The sequence below is a fragment of the Cornus florida genome, unplaced genomic scaffold (assembly GCF_030987335.1).
Source record: "Cornus florida cultivar Cherokee Brave unplaced genomic scaffold, ASM3098733v1 CherokeeBrave_3.0.0_Hap2_Chr09, whole genome shotgun sequence".
Classification (NCBI taxonomy): domain Eukaryota; kingdom Viridiplantae; phylum Streptophyta; class Magnoliopsida; order Cornales; family Cornaceae; genus Cornus; species Cornus florida.
This window is the reverse complement of record NW_026775579.1, coordinates 32866222-32879535: the sequence shown is the minus strand read 5'-3', so window position 1 is coordinate 32879535 and position 13314 is coordinate 32866222. Positions and strand designations below refer to the sequence as shown.

At 37.2% G+C, this 13314-nt stretch overlaps 1 protein-coding gene across 1 annotated transcript; it reads right to left on the bottom strand.

Annotated features, from left to right (window-relative positions):
• Positions 1 to 3363: 3363 nt before the first annotated feature.
• Positions 3364 to 3939, bottom strand: LOC132272467 (secreted RxLR effector protein 161-like). The gene has a single exon (XM_059773613.1). It carries the CDS (start codon positions 3937 to 3939, stop codon positions 3364 to 3366), a length of 576 nt encoding a protein of 191 aa, XP_059629596.1.
• Between the last annotated feature and the right edge of the window lie 9375 nt (positions 3940 to 13314).

The window sequence follows — 13314 nt, the reverse complement described above, 5'->3', positions numbered from 1 at the left end:
TTACAAAATTGAACTTCCAGCAAGAGAGTAGGCTCCAAAGTTGGAGAACAGGCTTTTAAAGGTTGGGAGCCGGCTCCATGCCATAGAGAGCCGGCTCTCAGAGCTAAGGGAGCTTGCTCCTTTCAGGACAGAGTATGCTCTGCCCTTGTGATCTGTGTACAATGGCTCTTTTATTTAAAATTCATGCTGTCCACCTTTTACATCATTATTTAGCTCCTAAATCCTCTATAAATAGCAAGGGAATGTCTAGATAAAATTACACCATTTGAGAGACAGTAAATTACATTGCAAAGAGAGCTTTTGTTCTCATCTTCTCTTTATCTCTCTCATTCACTCTTATTCTATCTTGGGAGATTCTAGTAAAAATTAAAAGGGTTTTTGCTCTTGTTTTAATCTTCATAGAGTTTTTGTTCTATTATACACTTAAGAGATTCTATTAAATTCATAAGAGCTATATTCTTCATATATTTCATCTTCTCTCATTCATTTTATTCATAGAGTTTGAGCTTCACTTATATTCATTAATACTCTAGTTGTGAGCTAAAATTTGTACATCTATCTTTGAGAGATTTCTTGTACTTCTTGTATTTGTTACAATCTGTTATAAGTGGTTTGACCCACCGGGTTGGTGTGACCCAAAGAAAGACTAAGGGAAGGTTGTTCTCTTTGTAAGGTGAAGAAAGGAGTTGTTTCATGTAAAGGTTTGCCCTCCACCCTTAAGGAGGTGCCATAGTGGATTGGGAAGTCTTTAGAGGAGTCTTGAGCCGAGGAATAGGAGTTTCCGAACCTCGCTAAAATCGCCGACTCACTGTTTGCAATTTCTCTTCCCTTTTCTCTTTTAAAATTGTGTTATTAATTGTTTACTTTCATATATTGATTATTGCATAATTGCTTAAGTTGTTGATTAGAAATTGTAAATCTATAAATTGTGAAAATTGGCCATTGACTCTATTTACCCCCCTCTAGAGTCAATACTTAGGTAACAATTGGTATCAGAGCCTAACTCTATTTAAAAGACTTAATCGTCTTAAAGTACGATCATGGCCAACAATGGTAGTATCACACACTTAGAAGGACAATCCAATGATTAACCTCCTTTACACTTAGAAGGACAATCCAATGAATTGACCATGATGCAAAATTATTGAACCAAGAGGGGGGGGTGAATTGGTTAAACTTTCTTCTTACAAGTCAGCTAAGTAGGTAGATAATACACATTCAAGCATTAACACAGATTTACAAGGAAACCCTTCCAACAAGGGAAAACCTTGGTTCTTGGCTTTAGCCAATAAAGTCCACTACTAGTTGTATGTATTTTGTTACACACTCAACTGTCTCACCCTCTGCACACACCCAAGCATAAGAATGAAAGCTAGTTTTCATAACCAATACATACACTAGATGATTTCGGCACACATACACACTCCCCCTGTCTTAAGCACCCTTGCTAGGACCAACAAATCTCTTACAGCTCATCTCATACATCATTACAGGTTGTAAATACAATGTTTAATATCTTCTACAAGAGAAAACAAATCATTCAGCACAAAACACCAAGTTACTGCCTCCAAAACACTCTACTACTGCAGCTAGGGTTTGAGGGGTAAAATTGGAATTTCCCTTCGAGATCAATTCACCAGTAGCTTCCACAGTCTTGACTCACTGAATTATTCATGTTCATAACTTTAAACATTCAAGCATAGCATGAATATATCAATCAAGGTTCAGTCTCAGGTCTTGAGCAACACACTACTATGCTGAAATAGGGGTTTTGTAAGGTCACAATCAGGCACTGTCTAAATTTTGCATCATGGTCAATTTCAACAACTGAGATTCATCAAAATAAACTTGGTAGCACATACATAGTCCATAACATAGCTAGCCATAACCATTTTGTACTTGAATCACAGCAAATAGCAGAAAATCAAGCTTAACAACTGATCAAAAAGTCCAAAATCCATTTCAACATGTTTCAGTTCAAAAACAGGTAGTGAGCAAATGTGAAAACATTAATTATACCTGTAAAAGTCTTCAAAACTGACAACAGCAGCAAGGAATAAAATCTCACTACTCAAACAAGCTCTTTCATCAGCAATTTCAACAGCAGCAGTATTGCAGTAGAAGGAATTCACACAGAAGATGAGTTAATCAATTTTCCTAGCTCGGAATCATCATCAATTAGCTCAGAAAATATTGATCAACATTTGTTCTCGAGAGTTCTTGGGTGCAATGACAATCTCATTAATCCTTTTTGGCTTCCCAACCCTACAGACTCTTTTAATAGCATATATAAAGAACAATGCAAAACATTGGCTGCATTTCATCTCAGCTCTAGCTGTCACCTTTCAACCAATGATTATGCATGGGCCCTACTGACATTCTCTCAATGAAAGGATAATATTACCCTTGATTTCATACAATACAGTGACACCTTATGCACCAACAGAAAAGCACTATATAGGTGAGGTACACTGAAGAACATTTCTTTGCTTAGCCTCTAAGCTCTGCAACATCATTGGAGGACAATATTTCGGGACCACCACCACGTGTCACACTCTTGAATATACCAGATCAGCTCAAAAACCACCTATGCACCAGCTGTATATACCATGCAGTACACTACATATGCTGAGGCTGTATTAATTACAATGTAGATTAAGGTACTACTCTTCAGTGCAATGCAGCTGAATAGGCAAACGAGACTTAATGGAACACATATGAGAAAGTACTAAACTGCCCCTGTAAGCACATGTTGCAGAATCCTTATATACTAAATTCTGCTGTAGACATCCAATTTTGCTAAATGAGGAGAGAAGAATCTGCCACACTCATGTAAATGCCACTGCTGCCCCATAACATATAATAACCCACAATGCTGATGGATAAGGATTTAAACTCACTGAACCAACACCTTTTTATTGCTTTTTGACATTAACAGGCAAACAAGTCTTTAGAGAACCATAGGACCAACAATCTCCCCCTTTTGCCTTTAATGACAAAAACTTGATGTGAAATGAAATAAGACCTCAACCATGGAAGATTAGATAATAAAGATAATAAACATAATTCCACCCAAAACTTATAAACTGATAAGAATAGCCTAACACTATCCTTATTTCAGTCCTTGTCTCCCCCTTTTTGACATTAAAGAGGAAAAGGGGAGGAGGACCAACAATGTGAGGTTCAAAAAGGTGGGGGAACAACCTTGAGAAGAGCTCTAAGGGTTGAGAATCTATGAGGAAGAAGTGGTTTTGTCATGATATCTGTAATTTGATCCTGAGTGGGAAGATAAGTAATATCAAGTAAGCCTTTTTGAACTTTATCTCTGAGAAAATTGTACCTGATATCTATATGCTTGCTCTTCTAATGCAAGGTGGGGTTTTTACTGATGGCAATGGCACTTTGATTATCACAAAAGAGCTTGGGAGGCATAGAAAAGTGATGTCCAAAGTCTGTCAAGGTAGACTGCATCCAAAGCAATTGTAAGCCAGCCTGAGAAGCAGCTATATACTCAGCTTCTGAAGTAGATAAAGAGATTGTGTCTTGTTTTTTACTGAGCCAAGAGACAACATTAGAACCAAGAGTGTAACAGCAACCAGATATACTTTTTCTATCAGGTAAGGATCCACCCCAATCAGCATCTGAAAAGGCAGCTATAGACATTATAGGTGAGTAAGTGTAGTGTAAACCATAAGAGATTGTACCCTTAATATATCTAAGAATTCGTTTGGCAGCTTGAAGATGAGACATTTTTGGATTACTTTGAAACCTTGCTACCAACCCCACTGAGTACATTATATCAGGTCTTGAGGCTATGAGATATTGTAGACTCCCAATGATAGATCTGTATAGTGTTGAAGGAACTGGCTCTAAAGTACAATCAAGTGACAGCTTGGTGTTGGGACACAATGGTGTTAAAACAGACTTGGTGTCACTCATGTTGAATTTCTTAAGTAACTTTGAGGCATATTTCTATTCTGAAATGAAGATCCCTTTGAATGTTTGAGCAATTTGCAGGCCTAAGAAATATTTGAGAGTACCCAAGAGTGACATTTCAAACCTGGTCTTCATAAGATTGGCAAATTATGATGCTAAAGAAGTGTGTGATACAAAAAACATGATGTCATCTACATAGATTTATAGAATCAGAAATTATTCTTGATGAATTCTGACATACAATGTGTTATCAACCTTGCCTCTATGAAAGCCTTGTTCAATTAGGAACTGATGAAGTTTTTCATACCAGGCCCTAGGAGCTTGTTTGAGGCCATACAAAGCCTTACTCAGTTTGAATACATGTGAAGGATATCTAGAATCTTCAAAACCTTCAGGTTGCTCTAGATAAACTTTTTCATTTAGATCTCCATTCAAAAAAGCAGATTTGACATCCATTTGGTACACTTTGACTTGTTTGTGACATGCAAAGGATAGTAGCATTCTTATAGACTCCATTCTGGCCACAGGAGCAAAGGTTTCATCATAGTCAATACCAGCTTGCTGTGAATAGCCTTTATAGACCAACCTTGCTTTATTCCTGATAACAAACCCTTTTTCATTCAGCTTATTTCTATAAATCCATTTAGTGCCAATTACATTCTTATCTGCAGGCCTAGGAACAAGTGTCCAAGTATCATTCCTGTTAATCTGATTAAGCTCTTCTTTCATGGCTACAACCCAATCTCAATCGTCTGAGCTTCAAAGTAAGATTTAGGTTCAATAAAAGACAACATTGCAAAGTGACTGTATTCTTTACCATCTTCAACTTCTAACTCAGTAAGTAGCTTCTTACTTCTTGTTTAAACTCCAGCCTTTGGTGAGCCAATTATGTTTTCAGCTTGAACTTGCTTTTGCAATACTGGATAAGTAACTTCCTTTAAATCCTAAGGGTGAGTTACAGAAGAACTGGTTTCACTTGAGCCAATTGAATTGCAACTATCCTCAGATATTGTCAGTTGAGGATTCTCATCAAATTTCACATGGATTGATTCAGCCACTTTAGAGGACCTAAGATTATAGCATTTGTAGGCTTTGCCTTTTATAGAGTAACCCAAAAATATACCTTCATCAGCTTTTGAGTCAAACTTCCCTAGGCTATCAATGTGATAGCACTTGCTGCCAAATATCCTGAAATAGTGTACAGTTGCAGGCCTTCCATACCACAGCTCAAAAGGTGTCTTTGTTGAGTTTGGTCTAAGAAGAACTCTGTTTATAATGTACATAGTAGTGTTCATAACTTCTGCCCAAAATCCCTTTGCTAAACCTTTTTCAAGCAATATTGTTCTCCCCATGTCTTGTACAGTCCTGTTCTTTCTCTCCACAACTCCATTCTGTTGAGGTGTAGCAACAACAGAGAATTCCTTCTTGATTCCCTTGTCATCACAATAGTGTTCAAATTCTTTTATAGTAAACTCTGAGCCAAAATCAGACCTGAGTTTCTTCACAGTACAGTTTCTTTCATTCTCCACAAGATTAACAAACTTGATGAAATGAGTAATTGCCTCAGACTTTTCTTTTAAAAAATGAACCCACACCATTCTATTGAAATCATCAATGAGGAGCATGAAATACTTACTTCCACCAATATTGGTGGTTCTGGTAGGACCATACAGGTCCATATGTATCAAATCAAGAGCCCTTGAGGTGTTGATCTCTTTAGAGGGAAATAAGACTTTGGTTTGCTTACTTGCTGACATGCCTTGCAGAGATGATCATCCTTGAAACTGACCTCAGGAACCCCTTTGACAGCTTTCAGCTTCAGAATCTTGGATAGGTTTTTTGAGTGAAGATGTCCTAACCTTTTATGCCACAATTTAGCTTCATCATAAGTTGTTAAGTTTCATTGAGTGAGCTGTCTTTCATCAGTGATAGTATACACATTCCCTAAAGATCTACATGCTGAGAATAGAACTTATTTTGATTTAAGATCAACTACTTTGCATCTTTCTTTATTGAAGCATACTTCCTTTCCACTGTCACACAATTGACTCACACTAAGAAGATTATGTTTAAGTCCTTCAACCAGTAGAACTTCTTGCATTTCAAGTAATTCTTCAGTCTTGGTCACAGTACCAATACCCACAATTTTAGCCTTTTGATTGTCTCCAAATATAACATTTCCACCATCAAACTGCTTTAGAGAATTAAACTTTGAACTATCACCAGTCGTGTGTCTTGAACAACCACTGTCAACATACCATTTATCATGTGAATTACAAGCTTTAAAAGTTGTGTACACAAGAAGACTCATAGAGTTCAACTTCTTAGGGATCCACATCATTTTAGACTTTACCAATGACCCTTTATCCTTAGCTTTCTGAGCAAGAGTTAAGTCAGACTTCTTCACATACATCTTAGTGATCTTGTAGTTTCTCATGGCTGAGGTGACAAAATCTCCTTGATTGAAACTTACCTTGTTGTCAAGAGGATCAAGTTTGTATCTCAAGGTTTTTATGATAGGGAACTTGGTATACACTTCACCTGTTGTAGCTTTAACAAAAACAGAATGATTTTGTTTGATCTTTGCTGCTAAATCACACACATAACCAATTCCAGTCTTCCCAATTTGCTTGGTAGATTGCTTCCAAATTTCAACCATCCTCAAAGACCTTCCTTCAAGTATAAGAGACAATTCTTCTCTGCACCTTTTAGTAGACCACTGAGTGTTAACCTGAGACTTAAGCAAACCTAAAAAAATAAGAGAGATTGAGCATAGGGTTGACAACTTTAGTTTAAAGTGCTTAATAAGAATTTATCTTGACTTTAGCAGTTCTGAATTGAGCTTTCTAATTTGAGAATTCTGTTGATTACACTTCACTGCAAGTCTTTCAAATTCTTCCAGAATCTCCTCAATCTCTGCATCACTGTCTTCTTTAACTTTAATTGCAGCTTGTGGTGCTTCAAGAATAGCCATGAGCAAGCATTCATCTTCTTGAGTTTCTTCAACTGTTTCTTCCTCTGGAGTTGTTTCCCAATCAGACAACAATGCTTTCCTTCCAAATATTTTCTTGTTGTTTGGTCCTTCAAACCTTTTCTGAGGCTGTCCCTTAGAAACAGGACAATTGGACACAACATTACCAAGTTTTCCATAGCCATAATAGGTAAGATTTTGACCCTGAGACTTCTTCTTAAACCTGAATCTTCAGAATTTCTTAGCAAGGTAAGCCACTTCATCATCTTCAAGATCATCTTAAGATTTAGAATCCACTTCCTCAATAGTTTCTTTGGCCTTGAGAGCTGCTTCTCTTCTGTGTAGAGATGGACGACCAATTCTCATCTCATAAGCTGTGAGTGAAGCCTGAAGTTCATCAATCTTCATGTTAGATAAGTCTCTATCTTCGAGAATAGTAACCTTAGCATTGAATATAGAAGTAAGAGACCTGAGAATCTTCTTGCACACATCAAAATCTTTAATGTCTTCACCAAGGGCTTTCATGTTGTTCACAAGACCATTAATTCTAAACATATATTCTGCAACAGTCTCTCTTTCTTCCATTTTACAAACTTCATATTGCAACTTGAAGAGTTAAATCTTGTTCTCTTTTATAACATTATTTCCTTCATGAGCAGCTTGAAGAGAGTCCCACATTTCCTTAGCTGTTTTGCAATTTTTAACTCTTGTAAACTCCTGTTGCTTTAAGGCACAAAAAAGAACATGTTTGGCCTTCCCATCATTAGTTATAGCTAGCTTATCTTCAGTAGTTGGATTCTCAGGATTCAGAATAACAACACCATGTATAGCAGCATGCCACACATCATAGGATTGAGACATCAAAAAGGCTTCCATTCTAGTTTTCCATGAGTCATAGTTAGAACCTTCAAATCCAGGAGCTTTGTTAATAACTTGGCCTTCATCCATAGCTAGGATCAGCTGCAGGCTTGTTAGAACCTTCAAATGCAAACCAAGCTCTGATACCAATTGTTGAACCAGGAGGGAGGTGAATTGGTTAAACTTTCTTTTTACAAGTCAGCAAAGTAGGTAGATAATACACATTCAAGCATTAACATAGATTTACAAGGAAACCCTTCCAACATGGGAAAACCTTGGTTCTTGGCTTTAGCCAATAAAGTCCACTACTAGTTGTATGTATTTTGTTACACACTCAGCTGTCTCACCCTCTGCACACACCCAAGCACAAGAATGAAAGCTAGTTTTCACAACCAATACATACACTAGATGATTTCAGCACACATACACACTCCCCCTGTCCTAAGCACCTTTGCTAGGACCAACAAAGCTCTTATAGCTCATCTCATACATCATTACAGGTTGTAAATACAATGTTCAATATCTTCTACAAGTGAAAACTTAAATTCAAAATTTTGAGCATGACTTGTGTATTTGAGAGATTTTCTATGATTGGTCCATAACTAGCTATGATTTTGATCTTTTGAGGACTATATTGCTTTAAAATTTAAAAATTGTTTGACTTGAGAGTCCAATACTCCTTGTATGCCTTATGGATGCCATTTAGGAGTAAATTTTTCAAAATATTGATATCTTGCTTGCACTTGTGGTCCACATTATCCTGATTTTGTGATTGTTTTGAGATTCACTCTAGTATTCTACACTAGCACAGACGCACACTAGCATTCATTTGTGGGGTACATGCTTTGTTGATTATTAAATTGGTTATATCCCAATTGAGCTAGTATTGCACTGAAAGCTTTCATTCTTGATAAAGGTGGATAACAACCTCTTTTTCACTAAGTAGCCGGGATTCTAGCCTCATCAAGCACTGAACTTCTCACGCGCGAAAGGTGGAGGGCCCAAACTCTAGGTTAATAATTGAATGCTAAAAAAAAAAAAAAAAAAAAAAAAAAAAAAAAAAAAAAAAAGCAATAGAAAGTGAAGACTTCTCCCAAAAGGTAAGAAGTGAGAAATGATTAGATGGAGGTTGTTTTGATTTGTAGCCTAGTTGATTTGAGCTTGTAAGTCCTTAGGGGTCTTTGAACACCTAGTGCCCTAAAGCTGTCTGGTTTGGGAGTCATTGACCTAACGTTCAACCTCATGGATCGCTAGAAAGCTTAATAGATCAACACATTACACCATGCTTCCATCTTTGATCCTTAGGTAAAAAAAAAAAAAAAAAAAAAAAAAAAAAAAAAAATCGAGTGAAAAGAATAAGCGCACCTAGATGAATAAAGCTTTAATAAAAGGTCCACTCTTTGTCTTGATGATCGGTACTAGATTTGTGTGCGAGTTTGAGGATAATGATGTGATTAATTCTTTAGCTGGATAAGATAGCAACATATTTGATGTCGGTCCACTCAAAAAGGATTTAGAGTTGTTTTTATTTGCATGATCATTTGCTTGATGTGTGAGGACCATACTTGTTTGTTTGATGTTAAAATTTTGGGAGATTGCTTGGAAAGGGTTGAAAATTTGCATACTTGAGCTAGTTTTTCCCAATGCTTGTTTGCAGTATTGGTGCCTCTTTTGAAAGAATGAGCTTAATGTTTGTGGGTATCATTTCTGGAAACCCTCACGAGACTTCACTCATCCACTAGGGGTTTAAAAGGCTTGTTACATGTGCTAAATGTAATCGTGTTCCCTACGAAAGTAGCGTTATCCATTTATTGTTTTCTAGTTCGTAGTTGTATAGTTGTTCATTTCATTCCTCTACTTTCTAGTTCATTGCTAGGGACTAGCAATATTTAAGTTTAGGGGTGTGACGAGCGCTAAAAAGTGCGCATTTAAACCCCCTAAGTGATAGTATTGTAGTCCATTCATCTATCTTATTTTCCCGCTTTAGATTGATTTCGTGTTATTTCCATTTTCATGTACTTATCCCCAAAATAAGCTAACTCAGCCAAATAAGAGCAGAAATGAAGTAATTCTGGGATGAATCAAAGAAATGAGCAAAGTAGAGCAAAAGTAATCAAAGGGTGGAATTTCAGCAACTTCGATTGATCTCAAGAAAAGTTCAATCGATCCAACTTTCATCGATCTCAGCACTCCAAGATAGGTCCAGGCCATGATGTCATCTTCAGAGATCCCAAAAGTTCGATCGATCCAACATTATTCTCTGATCGATCGAACTTCCTTATCCTTATCCACATGCCAGATCTTTATCCAGCTGTACCACCCTACCAACCACTTTTGTCCTTTTCCCAAAAATATCTTCAAAATATGTCAAATTTTTTTTTATCCAAAAAGGCGCCTCCATTGAGGATCGATCCAGCTTCAATTCGATAGATCTCAGCCATGTTCGATCGATCTCACCACAAGTTTGATCGATCGAACTTCCCAAATCCTGAGAAAAATCTAAATTCCAGCTCATTAAAAGTTATCTCCTATCCAATCATTAGAGGATTATTGGTGTACGAGCCTAGCTCATTTGGGGTTTTTTTTAACCTACCTATATAAGGAATATGAGCCACTTTTACACAAATACACATACTTAGAGAAGATAATACTTAGTGAGGAAGCAAAGGAGAGGAAGCTAGGCTAGAGACATCATTGGAGACTCTTCATCAACCAAATAGTAGATTTCTTCCATGGAACTTGCCCTTGAGGGTTGGAGGACATCATCTATGAGTGGCTAGACATCCTTTTGGGGCTAGAGTTAGCCCTAAGCATACTTTCTACTTCTTGATTTATGTAATTTTGAGGGGATTTGTTTTGTGATACATGTTTTGACACTTTCATATATATAGATTTTGTTTATTCAATAATTTGTATGGTTTAATGCTTCTAATTGATCATTTCATTCTATCCATATGTCTATGTATGCTAGAATAGATGTTCATGTGTTTGTTCCTATTTCTTGTGTTATTGATTCATATCTATGTGTAGTAATGCTATAGATCTAGAGATTGTCAAGACATAGCGCTTAGTGGCATATTCTTGTGGTTTATTTGATGGTTCATACTCATTTCTTGATGGATTGTACCTCTCCTTTAGTTTAATTAGTTTAATTTTATGTCATTAGCTTAATTGTAGTGTAGTTGTAGTTTAGATGTTAAATGGGAGGACAATCCATGCTTGTTGTTGATGTTCCATACTTATGAAAGCAAGTAACATTTATCTCTAACCTTGTGATGTGCTTAGATTGTGAGCCTAAAGGAAGGATTAATGGCTTAATTTAAAATGTTGTGCTATCCACCATGTTGTTTAGACAATATATGCTTAATTTGTCATCTATGCTTGTTGGAAAAACCATACACACACACTTTGTTGCAATACATGTTTTTCCCCTCATTAATTATTCATTAAGGGTGTAGAAAAGCTATGCTTAGTGGTGATCTCTAAACCCCAAGATCTCTTTCTCTCTTTTATTCTCTTCATTACATTATTGTTTACTTTATTTTAATTGGCATCTAGTTTAATTTAACCAACCAACCACTATTTTGATCACTCGACCTACTAACCCTAATCTTGATTCCTCAACCTAGTACGACCCTCAATCCCTTGGGACGATCCCTTCTCACTCATACTACATAGTATATGTGTTAAGCGGTTTATAAATTTAAAGTATGATGCCCACTTGACACTAATTTCCAAACTCAAAGGGTTATGTATTATTTTGTGCACACACTCGGGTCGCATCAACATAAAATAATTATTTTTTATTTTAGGGACCTTTTTGTAATTTAATTTGTAAGATTTTTTCAAAAAGGACCTTTTTGCAATTTTTGGAAAATGTGACAAGTGTCACATTCTCATGGTGCCATTTGTTCGCAATGGGGTGGAGTGACTTGGATGCATGATCTCTTAACATTTGGAGGGTGGAGATTCACCCACTTGTTGGCCTATGATTGGTGCACTTGTTGGCTTAGATGGTTAACAAGTGTAGGCTTAGGATTAAGCCTAGGAAGGAGCCATTGATTTGTGACAAGTGTAGGATCATGATTTAGTCTTGCATTGTATGTGTGTGAGAGGTAGTGTAAGAGCACATAGTGAGTGGAGGATTTCTAGACCCTCCACTAACCATTTTCACCTTCATCCCCTTCATTTACACTTATTATTCAAAACCCTAACCAATTCACCTGTGACGACCCTGGTTTTTAGGCCAACGTGTCCTGTGATAAATCGTAAGGATGATCCGATAATGGATCCGAAATGCAAAAGTAAAAACAGAAAATAAGACTCTAAGAAGTCAAATTGACCTTCCATGAGGTCGTGGAACTTAATGAGAACTAATGCGGAAGCAAAAGATCAAAAATATGACAAATAAGCCCCTAGGGGCAAAATAGTCATTTTTGAAAAATATGGATTCGGGTGCCATCGGGCACACTGCTAGAAAGACAACAAAAAAATAATCAGGATGGACTTAAGAATCGCATGATTCGGAGTCCGGACGAAGGAGAAACGGCCTGACGAAGAAAAACTAGCACTTAAGGCTAAAAGGGTAAACTGGTAATTATCCAGGAAGATCCAGGGGCAACCAAGCACACCGTTGGAAAGATAGCGAAAAATTAGTCAAGTTCAAAAAAAAGTTCACTCGATTTGGAATCCGGACGAGGGAGAAACGAGGGTATGAAGTTGAGACGTTGCGGCGGCCCGACAAAGGCCATGGCGCACACGGCGCCCATGCACGAGCCCACTGGTGCCTATGTTGGTGCCTAATGGCATGCACAAGCTGACAGCAAGAAAAAAAAGTGAGATTCCAGAACTGAGGCTTGAAACGGAGGCCAAGACAAGTTTTTCTGGAAAAACACAAAGAAGAAACCCCCATAAAATTGAGTTTTCTACCTGACTTTGTGGACGGAATCGAAAAAAACTCACTGTGAAATCTCCAAAATGCCCCTAGATCAGAACTAGACAGGAGGGCAAAAAGCTGCTACAGAATCTGTCTACATCTGAGATAAAAAAAGGGCAAGAAGATGAATTTTTCTGGAAAAACATAAAGAAGAAACCCCCCTCAAAATTGAGTTTTCTACGTGACTCAAGAGAGAATAAAAAAAAATGCAATGTAGAATGCCCGAAATGCCCCTCCATGAAATCTAGTCATGGAGGTCCAAAAAGCTGCTAAATAAAAAAAAAAACAGAAAGCTGAACGTTGCGATGGATTTCCGATACCAAGACGATGTTTTCTGGAAAAACACGAAGAAGAAATCCCCCCTAAAATCACATTTTCTAAGCGACCGTAACAAAACAAGAAAATAAAACTGATGTGAAAAGTCTATAATGCCCCTAGAATAGATTATGCAACAAAATTGAAAAATGATTCCATAGGAGGCTCAAATCACAAAGGAAAGGGTTTTTCCCGGAAACGATCATGCACATAGACGTAAATGGTGATTTTGAGGGCGCGGGAATCATCCGCGGCTCCCGAAAATGGCCGAGTCAAAATCCAACCCCCCAACGGCCAA